This window comes from Camelus dromedarius, chromosome X (genome assembly GCF_036321535.1).
Source record: "Camelus dromedarius isolate mCamDro1 chromosome X, mCamDro1.pat, whole genome shotgun sequence".
Classification (NCBI taxonomy): Eukaryota; Metazoa; Chordata; class Mammalia; order Artiodactyla; family Camelidae; genus Camelus; species Camelus dromedarius.
In genome coordinates, this window is record NC_087472.1 from 18373510 (window position 1) to 18395646 (window position 22137).

The window sequence follows — 22137 nt, forward strand, 5'->3', positions numbered from 1 at the left end:
GAATGGCAGTCAGTGCCATAGTGAAGAGCAAAAATCAAGTCTTTTAACATTTTTATTAACATTGCCCTCTTTATCTTTTCACCACTTTCATCTTGAGGTTCCTTCACTGTAGGAATAAGAAAGAGTGAGTTAGTTCCTTGGAGAGAAGGCCTCGTGTTACACCCCTGGCAAGTATTTAGCAATCATCTGTGTGTTTATTACCCTACTGAGTGTAGAATTCTGGGAGCTGACTGGCCAACCGCTGCTCACTTTCTCCCACGTTTTGCTAGAACAGATGATGCTGGGTCCATTCTGGGCCAATGCCCAGAGGCCTTGGGTTGGGGCTGGGGCACTGCCTTTGCCCAGAAGAGTTCCTGTGGCCTGGGGGCCATTCCCATTCCAAAGGCCTCCCAGAAAGGACCTTGGAGGTTCCATCTGCTAGCAAATGCATTATGTTTGCTTGAGGAGCCTATGGCCACCCACAGGGGCAGGAGGCCCAGGATAAACGGGTCCACCCTGGGACCACCACTGAGCCACTTCACTCAGTCCCTTGGTCCCCGCCCCTAGACCTTGGGGGATGGGAGAATGGGCAATTAGTCTTAACCTCCCCAAATTCTTGATGACCTGATAACAAGGAGGTACTTAAGACAGGTTTAGGAGATAATCTTTTTCCCATAATGCCCCCAGAGGATAAGAGAGGCTAGTTTAGCTCTGCTGATTTTATGAGAATCCCTGCATAAAAAGCACCTGTCTCATTCGGTGACCACTTTCTTGGCGCCACCCTGATCCTAAAAAAAACAAAACAACAACAACAAAAACAAAACCCAAAACCCACAGCAGGCCCAGCCACCTGCTCTGAAGGCTCTAAACCCAGTTCTAGAGTTCTAGTAATACACATGCACCTAGCCCCGTGGTGGGCAGGAGCTGAAGTGCCAACCAGCCTGTGGCACTTAAGGTATAGTTTGGGTGATGGTAGGGTCTAGGGCTTACCTAGAGGAAGATTATTCTTCTCCCTCCTCACCTTAATTGGGGAAGGCTTTCTGCAGGTGAGAGGGCAGATGGCCTTTCAAAAGAGGAAAGAGAGCGTTGGCTGTGCTATAGGGGCATTCTGGGCTCGATGGGATAATCACGTTGGCATGGGAGTGGACAAAAGGTAAAACAACACAAAGGCATTCGAATCAGCACACTCAGTAAGTTCCAAGGGTCAGAATTCATCTCCACTGGCGACACCAAGAAATGTGTTTTCCGGGAGAGCATGGGTGTTCATGCTTCTTTCGTCTTCACTGCTGTCAGTGACATTATTGCCTAGTTAAATTACACTGTAATATTACTTAGCAAAATCACATAGTAAATGCTGCTGTTGTTATTTCATGCAGTCTGGGGAACTTTTTCTTTCTCTTTATTTATTTAACTGTTTTATTGAGGCAATATTGACATGCAATATGCTGCACATATTTAAAATATACGACTTGATAATATTTGACACATATATATATATATATATACTCGTGAAACTGTCACCCCCGAAAGTTTCCACGTGCACCTTTGCAATCTCTCCATCTCATCCTGAGCAACTACTTACCTGCTTTCTGTGACTCTCGATTATGCATTTTTAATTGAAATATACAGATCTTTCTTGACTTACGATGAGGTTACGTTCCGATAAACCCATTGTCAGTTGAAAATGCATTTAAAACACCTAACCTGTCGAGAACCATAGCTTAGCCTAGCCTACGTTGATTGTGCTCAGAACACTTATATTAGCCTACAGTTGGGCAAAATCAGCTGACAAAAAGCCATTTTATAATAAAGCGTTGACTATCCCATGTAACTTATTGAATACTGTATTGAAAGTGAAAAACAGAATGGTTGTGTGGGTACAGATGGTTGTAAGTCTATCAGTTGTTTGTGATTGTGTGGCTGCCTGGGAGCTGTGGTGGCTGCTGGTTCCCAACATCACTAGAGAGAGTATCGGACCACATAGCGCTAGCCTCGGAAAAGATCAAAATTCAAATTTTGAAGTATGGTTTCTACTGAATGTGTATCACTTTCACACCATGGTAAAGGAAAAAAATCCTAAGTTGAACCACCATGAAGTTAGGGACCATCTATTTGACATGTAACATTCTGTAAAGTTAAGCTGCACAATATGGTAATTTGATATGTTTATATATTATGATTGCCATTGTAGTGATAATTAGCAGCTCTATCATACTGCATAATTACCCTTTCTTTTTAATGATTAGAATAATTAAGTTCTGGTCTCAGCAAGTTTGATGATTATAATATTGTCTACATTTGCTATACTGTGCATTTGAGTTCTAGGGCTTGTTTACTACTCATTGTAATAGTTTGCATTTTCTAGAGTTTTGTATAAATGGAATCATATAGTATGTACTCTCTTTTTGTATGACTTCTTTCATTCAGCATACTTAAGATCCATCCATGTTGTTATCTACATCAGTATTTCATTCCTTCTTTTTGCTAAGTAGAATTCCATGGTATGGGTATAACATACATTGTTGATCTGTTCATCTGTTGATGGACATTTGGTGATTGTTTTGGTGGTTCTCCCCAATTTTTGGCTATTACAAACAAAGCTGCAGTGAACATCTTGGTACAAATCATTATGGCTATATATGTCTTTTTCTCTCAGTTAAAGATCTAGAAGTGGAATGGTTGGATCATATAGTCGTTGTAGGTTCAACTTTTAAAGAAACCATCAAACTGTTTTCCAAAGTGGTTGTGCCATTTTACAGTCCCACCAGCTGTGTATTAGAGTTCCAGTTGCTTCCCATCTTGGCCCAGCACTTGGTGTGGGCAGTCTTTTTAATTTTAGCCATTCTAATAGGTGTGCAGTGGTATCTCATTGTGGTTTTAATTTGTATTTCCCTAATGACTGATGATGCTGAGCATCTGTTCATGTAATTACTTGTCACCCATATATCTACTGTGGTGAGGTATCTGTTCAAATCTTTTGCCCATTTTTATGAGTCTCATGCTCTACCAGCTGAGCTAACTGGGCTGCCTTTGCCCATTTTTAAAATGACCTGTTTGTTTTCTTGTAGTTGAGTTTTGAGAGTTCTTTAAACATTCTACATACAAGACCTTTATCAGGTACATGCTTTGCAAAGATTTTCTCCAAAATTTTCTGCCTTGTCTTTTCATTCTCTTCACTGTGTCTTTTTTTCTGCACTGTGTCTTTTGAAGAACAGAAGTTTTTAATTTTGATGAAGTCCAACCAATCAGTTTTTACTATTATGGATCATGCTTTTGGTGTTGTATCTAAGAACTCTTCTCCTAGCCCTAGGTCACAAATATTTTGTCTTATGTCTTCTTTTAGAAGTTTTATAGTTTTAGGTTTTACATTTTGGTCTTTGATCCATTTTGAGTTAATTTTTCTCTATAGTGAGTGATACAAATCCAAATTCTTTTTTTTCTTTTTACATATGGATAGCCAATTATTCCAGCACCATTTGTTGAAAAAAGCTATCATTACTCCATTGCAGTTGTCCTTATATATGTGGGCTTATATCTGAACTCTGTATTCTGTTCCAGTTGTTGGTGTGTTTGTTTATCTTCATGCCAATACCGATTGTTCTGATTACTGTAGCTTTATAATCATTTTTGAAATCAGATGGTCTTAGCTGTCCAACTTTGTTCTTTATCAAAATTATTTTTGCCTATTTTAAGTCATTTGCAATTCCATATGAATTTTAGAATTAGATTGTCAATATCATTTTTTAAATTGAGGTATAGTTGATTTAAATATTATGTAAGTTTCAGGTGTACAACATAGCGATTCATAATTTTTAAAGACTATACTCCATGTATAGTTATGATAAAATACTAGATATATTCCCTGTACAATATATCCTTGTAGCTTATTTATAATAGCATCTTCTTTTAATATTTGAACTTATTCTGTTTACATTAACTGTTATAACAAATATGTTTGGTTGTGCTTTTGTGATCTTATTTTATAATCATGGATGACCCTGATGTTACTGTCATTTTAGAAGATGCTCAATCTTTTCACTGATATTCTTCAGCCAAAGAGTTCCTTAATCCTACTATGCGTTTGCAGAATAGGACTATTTATTATTTGCCCTTCATTTATAACCCATTTTTGGTGCAGGGGTCCATGATTATCTGCTCCATACATCATTTTCTAGATGCCAGTCATATCCCTTTTCAACCTTGTCTGTCTAGACAACAAAAGGCCTCTTCAAAAAGAAGTTATCCTCACACCTCATTCTCTTGAATCATTTTAGCTCTTAGAACTGATCCAGTATCATGAAGTCTTTCCCAAGGATCCAGATAAGACCAGCACCCAATATTCACAGGGTGGAAACACTGTGGTTTTGTACAAAGAGAGAATGCTTTGAGGATGACCTGATTGATCATCAACCACCTTCTTGATGCTGTGTGGGATAAATGACTCTAGCTGGTACGTGTTTTCCCTTAGTAGAAGCCTGGAGCAAGAGAAGACAAGTAATGTTTGAGCCTGGGGACCTTTGCCTCCAGTTCTATCCTTATCCTCACCCCTAGACTGTAGCCCTCAGATCTGTCAGGACTCGAGGGTCTCTTTTCCTGAGAGCTCAGTGGAGCTGAGAATTTGCATGGACTTAGTCCATGAATGCCCAGACCTGAGTTAGATTCAGGAGAAGATGAAATAGGACTCAATCCCATGGATTTTACCACCTGTTGGGGAAACAAGATATACACATGAAATAATTAAAGAGCAATTCAAGATTGTGTGGGATTAAGAGGTCTTGTGGTCGAATTTAAGGGCTATGTGAGTTTAGCGAAGGGGGCTCCTTGGGTGTGGACGCTAGTTATCAGGGCACAACCAGCTCTGTGGGTTTGGGGAACTTGGTTAGGACTTTGCTGGATGGGCACTATTGGATTAACCAAAACAGAGCAGCAAGGGCCTGGCAGGCCTGAGAAACTCCGTGAATGAGCCTGGAATGTTCCCTCAGGGGACCATGAGGAGACCACTGGGCTTGAAGCCCAGGCTTGAGTTGGGAAATCATGGGAAACAAGGCTGAGTAGGTAGGGTGGGGTCAGACTGTGAAAGACCTTTGGAAACCAAGCAGATGAGTTTGGACTGTAAAGCCCTGCCGAGGACCACCGGTGTGTCCACAGCCATAGATCTAAATGTGTGCCCTGGAGTAGGAGTTGGCGCCAGCTCAGAGGCTGGGGGAGGAGCTAGGCAGAGGCAGGGCCATGACTGGAACTTACTCTTCCTCATGCCCAGTCAAGTGGGCTTTCTGCTGCACCAGGCCTGCTTAGCCTTTCAAAGAATCTCACATCCCCTCTGTGCAGCTTCCCAACAGAAAGCACAGGCCTGGGGCGCAGATGGTGAAGGCCAGGTCGCTCCAGGGCTAATGGTGTGATGAGAGGCAGAATCAGCAAGAAACGCCCCCTGGCTCACCTGCCCACTGGTCCGCCCCCCTATTGCCCTGGAGCTACTCTTTAGGTTAAAGCAGGGTAGCTCCAGATGGCCTTTTAAAATGAAAATGTGTTAAGGGGAGAGGTGATACATTAACCCAATATCACCCATTAACCCATTAACACTAAATGGTTTATGATTTTTCTGAGTGGTGGGGAAATTGTTCCTGGGGAGATGGGATGGCCTGTGGAGCCCTGACCGCTACTGGGGTCAGTAAGCTTGTGAGAAGCTCTGGGTAGCATGAAATTTATGGTGGAAGGGGGGTGGGGGAGGCCTGAGGCTGTGAGAACCATGTGATATGGCATGCCTGTGGTTACATAGCCCATTCATGGCAAAATTGCCTGAGCAGAGTTTTTCCGAACTTTCCCACCCAAGCACCCCCAACTATTGAATTGTATTTTAGAGGCCTAGAAAAACACTGTCTCATAAAATTTCTCTAAAGTGTGGCATTTTTATCTTAAGTGTGAATGCTACAATCCACATCCTCAACATATTTTAATTGATTTCTCAGTGACCAAAATGGAAGCCCCTGGAAGAAGAGCTGGGTTTGGACTATGGCTTTGATTTCTGCTCTGGGGCTTGGGCAGCTTTAGCGAGCAGGCCGTGTCCCCTTGGGACCTGCCTAGGCACAGGTCAGAACGTGAACTTTCAGGTTTTAGCCCAAAGTGCCAGAAAGGAAATCCATCCCCTCCTGCATGTTCACTTGCCCGCTGTCCCCATCCCTGTCCCCCTCCTTGATTCAGACTCATTCAACGGAGAAATCTAAGCTGTTGTGTTGTGAGGGGAAGTCGTCGGGCTTGCTCGGTGGTTACCTCTGGCCCTATCCCAGCCTTTGGGTGGGCGAGCAGATCCCAGGATGAGATGGAGGCAGTGTGGAAACCATGAGGTTCTGAATCTGGGCGTGGGTTGGTCGAGGCTCTGCTTCCAGATCCCCCAGCCTTCCTGCCTCCACCATGCTCAGTCTGCAGCCCCTCATTCCGCCCCACCTTTAGCTAGGAGTGTTTCTAGTACTCTGCAGTTTAAACAAACAAACCAACCAACCTGCCTATATTCTCAGAGCCTTCTAGCCTAGTGCTGCCACTGCTTATCTCATGGTGGCTGCGAAGAGAGGAGCCATCGAGGTTCTCCAGGCCAGTTAGCCCCCTCAGCAGCCCAACGGCCTCATTTCTGTCCCCACAGCCTACAGACAGAGAAGGTGAAATGTAGAAAGAACACATGCCCTACCCCAGCTTGAACAAGGTTGACAATGCGCTATGAATATTCAGGTCCCCCTCCAGCAGGCAGCAAGCCTTCATCCACACCACCGCCCCCCCCCACCAGCCTGCCAGGGGTGTAGGGGTGGCTGCCTGTAGTGACGAAACCACAGCAGGTAGGGCCCTGGGCAGGCTGTCTGTGTTGGGCGGGGCAGCCGGCTGGGTGAGGCCCAGATTCCCCAGGCTGATAAGGCAGCCTGTAAACACCCAGCAAGGGGAGGGGGGCAGAGGGCAGGCGACCAGATGGCAGGAGAAGGGGGAAACCGGAGCCCAAGCCTAGCTGCAGGAAGTGGGGCTTGATGTGGAAACATCCTGTCCAGCGGGGACTAGACTGGTGGCCGTCAGCAATCACTCCCTCCACCATGGAGGCAAGCTCAGCATAAGGTGGGGCTGCCTGGGCGCCAGGCCAAGAACCTGGTTCCTGACATCTCCCAAGGACGTGATCAGTGGGTCTCTATCATGGGTCTCTATATTCTACCACCTAGCACTGCAGGGGGCAGGGAGGTTGTGGGGTAGCACAAAATCAGGACCAAGCTACCCACCATGGAGAAATTCAGCAGTGGAACCATCTGAGGGCGTCTGATTCTCACGGGCCAGTCCTGGTCATCACCATCCATGAGGAGCATCAATTGGAACACCAAATTGTGTCCAGGGCCTCCCGTAGACTCCAGGAAGAACCACATATCTGACACACTATTCTCTTCCATCCTCCAGTGCTTTCTCGTTAGGACCTCAAAGGGTCAGAGCTGGTGAAACCTTTTGCAAAGGACCACCAAACTCACCCACTTCATTTAACAGATGGGGACGCTGGGACGCAGAGAGGGGCAGGGACTTGGCCACGCTCCTGGAGGCCTAAGTTAAAGCCCTTGCTCTGGAGCATTTTCTACTCCTACCCTGTTGCTCTGGGTCTAGCTGCCAACCCCCATGCAGGGAGCTGGCCCAGCCTCGCGCACTCTCCGAACCTCAGCAGTTATCATTGCTGAGGGTTATGGGGAGCACTGATGGGAGGAAGAAGCTTCAGAGTCAGAAAACAGAAGACCTGGAGTCTGGCTTAAGCTGCTCTGTCAACTTGCATGTGGCCTTGAGTGAACCCTCTCTGGGCCGTTTTTTTTTTAAAAGGTTTTTTTATTAGATATAGTTCAATACCATACAATTCATCCAATGAAAGTATACAATTGAGTGACTTTTAGTATACTCACAGAGTTGTATATCCATCACCACAATCCATTTTGGAATATTTTCATCACCCCATAAAGAAACTCCATACCCATTAGCAGTCACTCCCCATTTTCCCTCAACCTCTGGGCCTCAGTTTTGAACAGACACTTGCTATAGAAGTGTTTGGGGGAGGAAAACTCCCAGCAATGTTGTTTAGGCAGATGGGCTCACCCAGCTTACTGGGAACTTAGATGCGAAGAGACCCCACCACGGAGAAGAGTAGGGTGGGCCCAGCAACAGGCCCCTGGCCGTAGACCCGGCACCTGAGATTGTTCAGGGCTGACTTTCCATAAATATTTGAATGTGAACCAACACCCTGAGATAAGAATTCAGACTTAAATTATGTGTAAGCTGAGAGCAAGTGTATATTTATGGGGCAGAGACCATGCCTGGGCCACTCCAGGTCTGGAGCCAGGAACTCTCTGGAAACAGTAGGCTCCTGGGGTACAAGAACAGAGTCAGCCTCCTTCATGAACAGGGCCAGAAGCCTCCTTCCTACTCCACAATTCCTTTCCTCTACAGCTGACCACAGAGGCTCAACTTGTCACCATTTTGGTACAGACATGGCCCAGTTCATTAGGATTCACTTATCAGATGGAGCTTTGGTTGAGATCGAGTCCCCGAGGAGGCTGGGACACTGCCTGGGAGGCTTTTGTTGAAAGGCATCACAGGGGCTCTGAGCCTTTCAGGTTGGGTGTTGTGAGCAATTCCTGAGTTAAGAATTGGTGCAGGTAGTCACCAGCCCAGAGTAGTGGGAGAAGCATGGACGTGGCGATCACACCAGCCTGGGTTTGAGTTCTGCCTCCATTCTCGACAGAGTGACCTTGGTCATGTTACCTAATCTTTTCTGAGCCTCACTTCTGCTGTTTTTAAAATGGAACTATTAAAACAGGATTATTACCTAAAGAGATTTAACTGAAAACCAAGTTCAAAGAGCACAGTAGTTAGAAATAAACCTGGGTTCAAACCCTGGCTCTGCCACTGACTAGCTACTTTGTTAGGGATGATGTAAGAATTAAAGGAGATAGCCTGTGGAGAGTGCCTGGCGTGATACCAACCCCACAGCTCGTATCCAATAAATTGTAAATCTGTGCCGCCTTCCCTGTAATCCACCCCATCACCCTGTAATTTTTACCGCTTGGTCCCCTTCCCCAGCAGCAGAGGGAACAGCCTAGAGTGTTATCAGAAGGCCAAAAGAAACTCTTGCCCACTTTAAACAAGTACCCATGCCCCTCTGCCCCTCCCCCAACAGGCCTGTGGCTGAGGTTACAGTGGCCACGCCCGCCATCCTGGGCCCAGCACTGGCTCAGATCGGTGCCAACCCCGCAAGCACTTACCCAGAGCTGGCACTGATCTCCAGTGCTTCCACCCCCTCCACCCAGTCAGATGTGCTTTCCAAACACGTGCCACCAGCTTTGAGTCGGGCTCGTAACCAAACCCGGGCCCTGGGTTTGTACTGCAGATGTAGGGAGGGGCTGGCAGGAGCCCAGGTGCACATCCAGATGTTGTCTCTGAGGCTTCCTTGGCGTCTTCCATACCAGCTGTGAAGCAATATTTACTCTGACTTGCCTAGTGGAGCAGGCATTCCCCTTGGGGACATTGGGGCCCTATCACCCACCGGGGCACTGAGTCTTTTTGGCCCTGGCGCATGAGGGGAGAGGGGAGACAGCAAAGAGGGACTGTTCTATTGACAGGAGGCCTGGCTGGGCAGGGCTGTTGGCCAAAAGCCCAAGACGATGACCTCTCAGAGCTGAGAGAGGTATCAAGGCCATCATCCCATTGAGAAGCATCATTTCTAGGGGTCTCCTTAGCTTCCCTCAGGGCTGCTGGAAACCCATGGAACAACATTTGCACAGGGGGCTGAGGTGGATGTGTCTATCCACTACTAGGCCCCCACCCCAGGCATCAGGGCATCTAGAAGCATCATCATGTACTTCTAACCTGTCCTCAGGAGGACTGACAACTGGGCAGAGGTCCAGAGCCTCAGGCCGCTACTGTTCCTCTGACCCATTGCCTTAGGAAAGCCAGGCAGAGCTGGTCACCTGCCTGGGTCTCTCACGGGCACACAGCCCCACTGCTAGGAGCACCACCTTGAAGGGCAACTAGGAGGTATTTACAAGTAGAAGTCACCACACCGAATCAGCAGTGGTGATGGAATGTGATAGCTTCCTGTTCCATCACCCAGAAAATACCACTACCCTTGACCCGCATGTAATAGAATACTTTGCTCTCCATTGTTGCTTCTGTCTACCAGCTCTAGGGACAAAATCATGCAAAGTTATGACGTGCCATTGATTTCAGTGTCACCTGCTGCTCCGAGGTGACCCCCATGATTGGCCTGGTTTCCCCATGCTCTTTTGTTTCAACCCATTGCTCCATCTGAAGCCACCCAGGGCTGGTCCTCAGCCCAGGTGGGCATTGACCTCAGCATACAGCCCTATCTTGTACCCAGCCAGCTGACTCTGCTCCCCAAGGTGAGAGCTAGGTAAGGTGATGAGCTCACTTCTACTCATCTGCCAACAGGAGAGGGTTTGTGGAGAGACAGCCCCACCTCTGTCCCAGATCCCGGCTCCCCCAGCCCCAGCAGGCTGGCAGAGGAGCTGCTGGGGCGTCCCCTGGTGTAGACAGCTGTCTGCTCAGCCTTCCTGTGAGGGATCCTCCCCATTCTGCTGCAGGGCCCCTCCCCTCTCTGCACTCTCTGACCTGTGTGGGGCAGGGGCGGGGCTGGGAGGGCCAGCAGGCCCAGAAGGGGAAACTGCTGAAACCCCTGGGACAGGAAGTGGCAGAGAGGGGCTGCTTCCTCTGGCAGAGCAGGGGTGCGGGGAGAGTTGGCCCTATCTGCTGCTGCTCGACTGCCTGTCTGCTCTGGGTCCTGGGAGGCCGAGGGGAGCTGAGAGCCCTTCTTTCCCTGCCTCCACCCTGACTGAAAATGGAGGCTCCTGGCCCAGCGGGTGGAGGGATGCTTCCTCTGAGGAGGCCCTCTTCGTCTTGCAGGGAGAGGGATTCAGAGAGAAGGGCAGACAGGTCAGCAGCAGGGAAGGGTGGGGTGGGGCAGGTGAACATGGAGTGAGGGGGCCCGCAATGGTAGCGGAAAACCACAGCTGGGCAGGGGAACCTTCTGTAAGGTCTTAGAACATTCTGAGAGCAAATGATCAGGACGATGTCTGCTCAAAATGGTGTGAGTTGGAAATGCAGTAGATTACTGAGTCTCTAAATCAGAGGGCCAGAAAGGGCCTGAGGCCATCCAGGCCAACCCCCTTGTTGTGCAGCTGAGGAAACTGAGGACCACAAGGCAGAAGTGACTTGCTCAAGGTCACACCATGGACAGAGCCAGGGCCAGAACTTTTTGTCTGATGAAAATCTGCCAAGTTTGTATTTGATGTTCCATGCCTCCCTCCAGGCATCTCTGAGTCTCTGTGACATTCTTCTCCAAAAGGAACTTGATGAATCTATTCACTCTGAAGGGGAGTGAAGCCTTTAGTCCAGGAGTCAGCAAAGTTTGCCTGCACGGGACCAAATAGTAAACATTTTAGGCTTTGCAGCCAGTATGAACTCTGTCCCAATGACTCATGATGCAAAACCACCACAGACAAGACATAGACGAATGAACATAGCTGTGTTCCTATAAAACTTTGTTTGTGGACACTGAAACTGGAACTTCGTATAACTTTCATGTGGCATGAAATATTATTATTTTGATCTTCTTCCCAATTACTTAAAAATGTAAAAACCATTCTTAGCTCACTGGCCATACAAAAACAGACAGCGGGCTGGATTTGGCACGTGGGCCATAGTCTACAGACCCCCTGCTTTAATCTAACAACTCAAGCTAAGGTGTTAAAAGAGGAAGAGGAGGAGGAGGGAATCTATCAGGTGGGGAGGAAGCAGGTAAGGCTTTCAGAAGGAGGTGACATTTGTTTCAGATCTTGAGTGCCCGTGTGAGAATTGGAGAAAGAAATTGGGGAAGGCCACCTCAGCCCTAGGGGCTAGCATGAACAAAAGCACAGAGGTGGGGAAGTCATTGGGGAAGTTAAATGTGTTCTGCACATGTGTGGCCTCATTGTTTTTTGCCTGCCCTGGGTCTCTGGCTGCTGTCTGTTCTCAGCAGAGGAAAGGGTTGCCTTTTTTGAGGATGCTGAGATACAATGAGGAGGGTAGGAAGAAAGGTCACCTGGGAGTCATGGTGATTAGCTGTGTGACCTTAAGCAAGTCATTTCTTCCTTGGTGTCTGCAGCTGGATGACAGGTAGGATAGATGTGATGATCTCTTAGGTCCCTTTTAACTTTGACATCCTCAGTCTGAGTTAAGGAGAGGCTTCCAGCCTTGCTGGGAAGGGGATGGAGGAGCTCCGCGGGCTCTTGGTGACATTGGGGCTGAAGCTGCCCTCCCCATCTGCCCATCTCTGCCCTGTAGGCTCTTTCCACCTCATCCTTTCTTGCACTCAGCCCTCTATGCAGGGGACACTCAGCGGCACCTTGCTTTTGCTTGCCTGGGAAGTGGCCAGTAGGGAAAGGGGTGATTTGGAAGGGGCCCCAAGAGCTGAGCAGGCCTCAAACCTGGCACAGCCCCTTCCGCGGAGGGGGGGGGGGCGAGATCCGAGCAGGAAGCCTCTGCATTCGTTTCTAGGACATGTGCTAGCAGGGCCCTCGACAAAGAACACTGTCCCTTCAATAAAAGTTATCTGACTTAATATCCTGTTGGTGCCCAGTCACAGATTGCCCTAGCTTCTAAAAGACCCACTAATGAATTTAATTAGTCTCTGGTCAGTGTATCTGTTCCCTCCCCCTCCCCCCAGTGGAAGAGGGCAGGCCTTCCTGGGTGCGGGGGTGGGGTGTGTGCCGTTGGAAGCATCTTTCATTCAGCACGTGAAGTTTTCTGCCACAGAATCGCATCTGGAATGCCATCCTCACCAGGCCGGGCCTGCTTCTTTGGCCACTGAAGGCCTGTCAAGACCGCTCCTGCCAGGGTGTGTGCATGTGTGTTATGTGTGTGTGCACGCGTATTTAGCAAAACGAGTCTCTGGGCCCTCTTTTTTAACCATTACTCCTGGATTTTTCAAGATAGTCCCAACTTCAAAATGTCCAAGCTGAACACATCTTCTTGCCACATTTCCTGCCCCAGTCATTTTCTCTCTTTTAGCATTCTCACAGCAAGAACAGACTGCAATCTTACGGTCTCTACAACTACTGTATGGCCCCCATACTCTGTCATTTTATTCCTTCAGAGTGGCTCTGGGAGTCACCTCCTTGGTTCCAGCTGCCCCACCTGGTCCCCTTCCATCTCGTCTACTCATACATTCATACCAAACCCATCTTAAAAGAACTGCTTGCTTTATGCCCCTCCCTTACTCAAGAATCAACAGTAACTCCCAGTTGCTTTCCATATTAAGTTCAAATTCCACCACCTGGCCTCTGCACTTATCCCACTGATTTCCCTGCCTCCGCCGCCAGCCCCACCCCCTCCCCACAGTCAAGCCGCTTTCTTCTCTCTACCATAAGTTTGATCATTCTTGGTTATGTCCCCATTCAGCCTCCATTTCATCCCACCACATCCATTTCCCTTTGTTCCTGTCCATCTAGGTAAAGATCTGCTGAATGCTTAATGAGTGATCTCTGCCAAAAAGACACAAATCCGACCAGGAAATTTAAAAACACACTGGAGACATAACAGAGAGCTTTCACCTACATGAACTCACTGGCCTTTCACGACAATGATTTGAGCTAGGGAGGTTGTCCTCCTTTCACGGAGGAAGAAGGTCGTCTGCCTAAGCCCCAAGGCAAAGCTGGGTCTTCTCGCTGGGAAGCCCCCTTCTGGGCTCTTCTCCTAGACTGGAGCTGGCAGCCCACCACGCTGGGGTTCAGTAGCTACCCCGGGCTTGGCTTTGTCCCCTTTCCTGCAGCATGTTCTCCCCATCACGGAGTTGTTCTTCACTCCCTAGAAGAGCTCAATGCCTCTCTGCCTCCTGGTCTCTGGAGAACTAGACCTGAGGGTGTGGTGCTGGTAGGCACCTCCAGGGGGCGCTCTTTTGGCTTTCTCAGGCAAGGCCCCTGGAAGTCAAGGCAGCTGGGGAAATAGCTTCCCTTTGTCATAACCCTCCCCCTCCACCCATCCCCTATCGGGGCTTCTGTAGTGCTCTTCTTGCCACATAACCACAACCCCAAGGGCTGGGGCGGGGTGAAGGTGGTGAGGACAGGGTACTGGGAGCACTCCTCCAACCACAGCAGCCTGCCCCTTCCTGCAGGGCCCCCAAACCAGGAGAGGAGCCAGTCCCTTCCAAGCCGACAGCTGGAAGCCTGCAGCCCCTGTGTTCTTGAGCCATGGGGGACTTCTGGAGGCTTAATGGGGTCTCCAGGCCCCCTTGCTCTCTGGGAGGTCACCTGGAACTCATCATCTGAATGAGTGCTTTTTAATTTTCAAAGCACTTTCCCACCACCATCTCCATTCACCCGAGACTCCCTGGTGAGCATCTGCTAGGCCTGGATTACCCTCAGCCCTCACCCACCTTAAGGATGACAGAAACCACGGCCCAGAAAGATGGCTGACTTTTCCGGGGTCACACCTCTTGTTGGGATGCAGCCAGGAGAAGGATTCCCTCCTCCAACGCCCCCCCCCACCTCCCCGCGCGGCGTACACCATGGGTGGGCTGATGGGTCTCCTGGAGAAAGAGGAGGGGACATCTCTATGCCTGCAGCCTGCCATCTCCTGCAGCCCTAACTGCCCCTCCACTGGGCCAGCTTCAGGCCTGGGAAGGTAGGGGCAAGACTGGAGCTGAGAAAGGCAGTGGCAGTTGGAGAAGACTTCTGGGCTGCCTCAGCATCAGAGTTGTGACAAACCCTACTGTGGAATCAGGCAGTGACCGAGGGCCAAGGAAGGAAACTGGGTTTCTTGTAAATAAGCACAAAGAAACCCCAACCAACCGAGCTTGCAAAACCTTTATTTTTTTCCCTCCCTCTTCCTGATTTCATCTCAAACAGAGGGGGTGGTGGAAAGGCAGGAATAGAGGAGAAGAGGCTGACAAAATAGCTGTGGCCAGGGCCCCTTTTCTGGGCATTTGCTCAAGGAGGGGGAATCAGCTGGTTGATTGGAGTCCAGCCCTCACTGGGCCAAGGTGGCAGGGGAACCCCTCAGACAGGTTACTTCTGGATCCCTGAGTCTGTCCCTTAAATACACCCCACTGATCACGTGGTGCAGCATACAAGTTTGCTGCTTGATGACTATTAGCTGGAGGAGGGGCTGTTTTTAAGTAGAGGGTACAGCTGTTCCTGGGGTAGTTTCCATTTTGTTTGTGGTTGTGGGGGAGGGGGTGTTGAGGGAGTGGGAAATGGCATGAAGGAAATTGTCACTTCCTTTCCAGAGAATTCCAGAAAGGTTTCAGGGAGGACGGGGTATTTCAGGAGCAAGAACTGGCTCTGCAGGGACGAGGAGCTGGAGAACTCTGCTTTGTGGGCCTGGCTGACCATCTGGCCCCCATGTTTCCTGGCGTGTGTGAAAATGCCACGGGTGTTATTAGCATTTCTGTGAGAGCCATTGACTCAGCTGAACGGCTGTAGATTTAAAGTTGCTCCACGAAGACTGTGGACGTGGCTTTCACATAGGGGCTGTTTCCTGTAGAGGAGGCCCAGATGGGTGGCTGCTGGTCACCGCTTGACGTGTTCCAATGACAGCCCCAGAAAGGGTCTGTCGGTCTGAAGGGGGCCCAGCTGTGATGATGCAGGAACAGCCCAAACCGCTTCTATTTTGCTATTTTGGTTTTGAAATGCAGTCACAACCACAGAGAACCAGAGGTGTGCATTTGCAGGCCAGGGGTGTGTGCGCCCTCGCTTGCTCACTCCCTCTTGCGGTGCGCCAGCACACACGCGCACACACACACTCACGCACTGTGGCCAGGGCCATATGCTCTCACAGAGGTGTTGCTTTCAGCCCAAGTAAGACAGGCCCGGGGAGCCAGGGATACTGAAGTGGCCTCAAAGGGAGTGGAGCTCTTGCCACCCTGGGAGTGGACTTTGACTGGAGCCAGCTGTGATCTCTGCAGTGATGGGGCGGGGTGGAGGGAATTCAGCACCGGTTACCATGGTTCCCAGGTGCCTGATTCCTTGAGCCAAGTGTCTGTGTGGACCTCCCCTGGCTCCCTACTCACCCGTAAGGCAATGTCTAGGGCTCTAGGCTGCTGAATATGTGTCCCAGGGCATCTGTAAGAAAGCCAGGGAGGGGAGCCCCTGGTGCGGGCCTCTGGCCTCCAGCAGGGCGGGCCTTCGGTGCTGGTGGCTTCTTTGGTTTCAGGTTCCTGGGAGAGGGAGGTTATTTTGAGGGACTTGGGGGAGAGTGACTGAGCATGCAAATGAGCCTCTCCCCACCTCTCACTTTCAAATCCTCAAACATCTGAAGGGGGAAGGGTGAAACTTTCTGGACTGGAAGGTTCCATGGAGGGGAGGGGAGAGTTTACTTTGCTTTGGCCAAGAGAGTAGGACAGCCAAAACACACACCTCTTCTTAGCTTCAGGCTCGATCTCGGGCAGAACGAGAAACCAGGCTCAGCCATGGGTGCTGGGTGCAGCCTCACAATACTCTGAATCTGGAGCCAGTGGAACCTGCACCAACCAGGTCCTGAATTTACACACCTAGACATGCTGACACCTAAAGAAGGCAATTGGATTTGTCTCTTTTATTTCAAACCTCTCCTCTTTGCTATGATGGCCAAGGGTTCCATCCGATACAGCTCAGGGCTGCCTTCAGAGTGGACCTTGGGCTGAGGGGTCCTCATCCCAAGGACCATGGGCCACATACCTATCCTGCTGCTGCCATCCTCTTCCTGGGAAGAATTAGGAGTTTGAATGTTTGGGGTGGTGGGCTGGGCAGCAGGGCAGCCCTGTCACCAGCAGAACCCGGGGCCCCACCCCAGCACATTTTACCACAGCCTCTTGCAGCTGGCGTGAGCTCGGGTTTGTCATCCTCACTCTCACGAAGGCAGGCCTGGAGGAGGAGGAACCGACGACTGAGCTTGTGGCTCTGCTGGCCTGACCAGGGCAGCCCTTTAACACACAGACACTCTCACGCACATGTCCCCACACTTGGGACACAAGGACACACCCTGAACATATGTGTATCTACCATGTGTTTGCATACCCACAGCGAACTGCCTCCCGAACTCCCACTCCCCGTTGTCAATTACAAGGCAAAAATACACAGATGGAGCACGCACAGAGCACACGCACTTCTCTCTCCTGTAAGCTAGGGCACGTGACACTCACCCCACACCCACTGTACACATGGGTATACTTACTGGCCAGAAAACACACCTCACTGTTACTGACTGGCCAGGACCAACCATTCATTCATTCATTCATGCGTTTGTTCCACAGACACAAATTGAGTGTCTGTCACATGCCAAGCATGGTGCAAGGTGGGTGCTAAAGTTTCATCAATGACCTACACAGTCTTCACTACCCTCAGTGAAGCACGGTCTAATAGGGGAGGTGAAGGGGGTGCACAGAAGTTCTCCAGGCAGAGAGCACTGGCTGCAAACGCGACATACTGATCTGTGAAGGGAAGCCAAAGAGATGAGCAAACCTGGAGGGAAGGGCCATGGCGGAATGACCTTGGAGGGGAGAGGGGCAGACACAGGAGTTTCATGTTTAGACAAAGTGGGATTAGGTGAAAGTGATCGCCCTTCATTTGATTAGTACGAGAACGCTTCCTAGGGGCAGATGGCCAGGGGCTGGGAGGGCAGGAACTGCGGAATGCGGGCCTTGGGGCGCTTTGGCTGGGGGAGACAGACCTTCCAAGCATAAATGGCCCTGGGAGGCTTCCCTGGGAGGCCACAGGGGACCAGGTCACGTGTTGGGTCGGGTGGGGGTGGGGCAGAGTAGGGGTGGTGGAACGCAGGCCAGGCCAGGGCTGTGGTTTCTTCACTGCCTCCTGTCCGGCCTAGCAGGGCTCAGCCTCTCATTCACCCAAAGGGAAACTTAGACCTGCCAGGTTGAGTTGAGCGACTTCTCAAAGTTTTTGGTTGGGGGTGGGTGGAAAGGTGTAGGGGTGAGGGTGGGGGTGGGGAGAGGGTGGAGCCAGCCCTGTGGGCTAACGGAAAGGAAGTGGGAGAGGCCTGGGTGTCTCCTGTGGGGGAGAGCGGTCATCAGGGAGGTCACCCATGGTCCCCCTCCCTCTTCTCCCCTTTGCCCCTCTCTGAAGTTCCTCATTTCTTTCTGGGCTTGGAGAAGGTTTTGCCATCCCAGCACTGCCCAAGGAGTGTCGAGGATGTAGGGGTCAAGTGTGTGGCTCCTTCTATGGTGCATGGAGCCAGCTCTCCAGGCGCACCCAGCACCCCTACACACACGGATAGCACGCCAAGCAGAACTCTCAGAGCCAAACCCATGGTACCTGGAGGAGAAGAAGCCTCAGTGTTGGGGTGGAGATGCTGAGCGGGCTGGTAGGAGGGACGTGGGCAGGGAGCTAGGGCTTTGGGAGGCAGGCCAGGTGCAGCACAGACAACGTGAGAAGGGCAGCAAGCACGGGAAACAATTGGAGGCTCGGGTGCCATGTGAGCACCAGAGGCCTCAGGGAGAGGAGAGACCACGACGTGTGGGCTGCAGCAGACAGATTTCCTGGAAAAGGGGGGCCCAGAGCTGGCCCTGGAGGATGGGGAAGTTTCCGTGAGCCCCTCCCCCAGCTGGGGCTCTCCTCGCAAGTTCCCAGGGTGACAGTTCAGTCCTGAAACTGAAAGCAAAGCTGAATCAAGAGCACAAACCACACACGGCACAGGGGCCATCGTCCTCCAGTGGGCGGCAGTGGTGGCTGGGTGGTGACGAGAGCACAGGGCCTGTGACCCGCCTGTCCCTCCGTCTCCAGGCTCTCTGGAGGCGTGGCTGAGTCTGAGAGTCCCATCCCCGCCAGCAGGGTCAGGCTGTCAATGGCTTCGACCATTCCCGCAGTGAGCCATTTCTTCCTCTCTAGTCTCTGCCCTTCAGAACTAAGTGGCCCCGACTCCCAAGGAAACTGAGCCAGATAGAGTCTGGAAGAGCATCCTGGGCACCTAGATGTCCCCACATCAACCCCCTCACACAGATTCTTCCCCCAGCCAAGGGAATTGTAGGATTCTTCATGCTGCTGCTCCATCCATGAGGCCAGACGGGATGCCCTGGTTTCCCCTGTGGCCTTCCTCTGGGGATTAATCTTCAGGGTGGAGGGAACCCAAAGTCCCTCTATCTCTCTCCTTCTCCAGAGGAGTGCGGAGAAGGGAGGGAGGCTGCGTATGTTCAGGGCACTGAGGTGCAGATGCTGGAGACCCAGACTGGCACTGAGGCTCAGCCACTGCCCACTGGAGGCAGTTAACTTTCTCCTCCTCCTCCTTTCTTTACCTGCCTCTTTTCTTCTCCCTCCCCCTTCTGCTCCCATTGTCCTCTCCTTTTGGCCGGTCCCTCTTCTGGCTATCTGTCCTGGGAACAGAGCTCAAGGAAGGTGACTTACTCATCTCTCCCTTCTCCCTAGGTTGCTCCTGTGCTTAGCCCAGCCCAGCATGCAGCCTTGAACCTGGCTTAGGCCACCTCCTACTCCAGCTCTCTACATCCCCCATTTTACTGTGGCTCGGGGTGTAGGCTCTAGGCTCCAGGGTACCTGAACAGCATCTCTTCATCAGGGAAACCCTGCAGCTCCAGAGGGCCCTGCGGATCCCGCAGTCAGCTCTCTGAGAAGACAGCATGGCTGTTACCCTGCAGCCCAGTGACCTGATCTTTGAGTTTGCAAGCAACGGGATGGATGACATCCACCAGGTATGGCCCCAGAGGACAGCCTGGTCCACCAGCACGGACGATCAGATAGACACAGACAGGCAGGCAGACAGCCAGTGAGTCAGCCGGCTGGCCCACTAGCCAGTCAGCAAATATCGATCAAGTGCCTACTAGGTTCAGGCCACTCGGCCTGCTTGCCAGCCAGATTGTGCACCAGCTAGTTTCCTGCAGCCAGTCTGTAGTCACTGGGCAGTCATTTAGGGAGCTGGTTTTGCCCATGTGCGATTAGAGGGCATGTGCAGGCCCTGAGCCAGCCCAGTGGCTGCTCAGTACACCCACTGAGCTCACAGTCAGGCAGCAGCGGGGGCTGAATGCACAGGCTAACTGACCTTCATGTGCATTTTTGGGAACTTGGCTTCACCCCCAATGTCACAGGGAGAAAGGTGCTGGGACAACCATATAGCAAGACTGAGCACCGCCAGCTGGCCCCACAGAGTGAAGTCCAACACCCAGCATCTTCAGACTCATATCTCTAGCCCAGTTGATGGGCCCTTCCATAACCATGTTTTTGGCCATGATCTGAAGATTCAGGATAAACTGGAAATAGGATCTTCTGGTGGGAGGAAATTGGACAATAGGACAGAGTTCTGGCACTCAGGTCCTCACTTCTCCATATCTTGTCCTGCGCTGAGGTACTTGGATGTACCTATTGGATGGTGTCCTGGCACATTTGTGCCTACCCTCCACTACCCTCCTTCCACAAACTGGAGAAGAAGAGGCAGCCAGGTACGGTAGAAGGAATGGAAGATTCAGAGTCCAGAGCCCTGGGCCACAGTGTCACTTGGGCAAGTACTGTCCCCTGTCCTATCTGGCTGCCATCTCCCCATCTTCACCAAGAGGAGAGCCAGGTGGATTATCTCTAAGGACACCCCAGACTTATTCTGATGCTGTCTATCCCAAATCCCTGTGAGGTTGGGAAACTTTGTCCCATCTCCAGTGGCCTGCCAAAGGCTGCCCCCTAGTGGGCTTGGAGCAAATGATACTTTCTGTCCAGCTAGTTCTTACCTAAAGTGGCTCAGTTTTATCCAGCACCTTGTGGAAGGAAGGAAAAAAAATCAAACCTTACCTGGGTTCTCAAAGCTACTGGTAATTTTTTACTTGTTTCTAGTCCACTCAGCAATTATTTCTGTTCTATATAAAGGCTGCTCTTCATAAAAGCTGTTCATACCTCCCAACCCCACACCTGCCCCTCCCCCCACCCTCAACAGAGAGCCTCTCCTCCAATTCACAGAGAATCTCAGGCCAAGGGAACCCTCGGTTCCCCTCCCTTCTCCCCCTAGCAGTAACATCACCTGTTCTTATTTCCTTCCCGCCAGCCTTGAAGAAAGAAGCATTGCTCTTCCTTCCAAGGGTAACTCCTACCCCAGTGCTTACTCTCTTCTCCCTTGCCACCTTCCAGACCTCAAACCATCCATCACTTCCTCTCTCTCGTATCTTTCAGACCTCCCAGCACTGTTCCCTCAACCTAGAACATCTTCATTTCTCCCCAACCCTAAGAGAAAACCTTTGCTCCTTTCTGCCCACCGCCTTCAATATGACCACCTTCTTAGCTCTTTTCTTCTCCACAGCATGGCCTCCACCCTCTGTGTTTACTTTCTCACCTCTTTTCTCACTCTTTTTAGGAAACAATTTTTGTTGCAAAATGCATCATAAATACAAAACAGTGCATACACTTTATATAATTTTTAAAAGAATGACTATAAAATGAACACCCATGAACTTGCCACCCAGATTAAGAAATAAAACATTCCCAGTCTCTAGGAGCCCCTGATACTAAAACATGCAATGAGACCCCACTCTATGCCAGGCCGTGTCCTAAGTGCTTTATGTGCATTGATCCATTTAAACAACCCTGTGGGGTCAATGATATGATCACTCTAATTGTATAAATGAGGAAACTGATGCACAGAAAGGTTAGATAACTTGTCCAAGGTCACACTGCTAGTAAATAGCAATGCTTGTTTTCAAACCCAGGTGGTCTGGCTCTAGACCAGTGCAGTCCGATAGAATTTTCCGAGATGCTAGAAGTGTTCTTTATGTGCGCTGTCCAGTATGGGGGCCATGTGGCTATGGAGCACTTGAACTATGGCTAGTGCAACTGAAGAGCTGAATTTTTAATTTTGAAAAAACTTACATTTACATTAAAAAATTTTTTAGTGGAAGTACTGGGAATTGAACCCAGGACCTCATGGATGCTAGGTGAGCACTCTACCACTGAGGTGTACCCTCCCCCTCCATTTACATTTAAACAGTCACCAGTGCTCATGGTTACAGTATTGGACAGTTGGCTCTAGACTCTGTGGCCTTATTCATGACACCCACCTGCCTACCTGCCTCGGTCCGTCCTCTCTGAGATCTGTTGTAATGGGTCTTGGGACACTAGTACTCCCCTGGAACTGCCCCGGCCTTGGTGACTGCCCAGCAGCCAAACCCAAAGGCAGTTTAATCGAATT

General features: G+C 50.2%; 1 protein-coding gene across 3 annotated transcripts in view; it reads left to right on the forward strand.

Moving 5' to 3' along the window:
* Positions 1 to 22137, forward strand: part of ELF4 (E74 like ETS transcription factor 4) — a 46211-nt gene that overhangs the window by 12817 nt on the left and 11257 nt on the right. For all 3 annotated transcript variants that reach the window (XM_064482727.1, XM_031446576.2, XM_031446577.2), the window contains exon 2: positions 19386 to 19666. In XM_064482727.1, the coding sequence (XP_064338797.1) occupies positions 19595 to 19666 (72 nt within the window). In that variant the 5' untranslated portion in view covers positions 19386 to 19594. The remainder of the gene's footprint in view (positions 1 to 19385; positions 19667 to 22137) is intronic.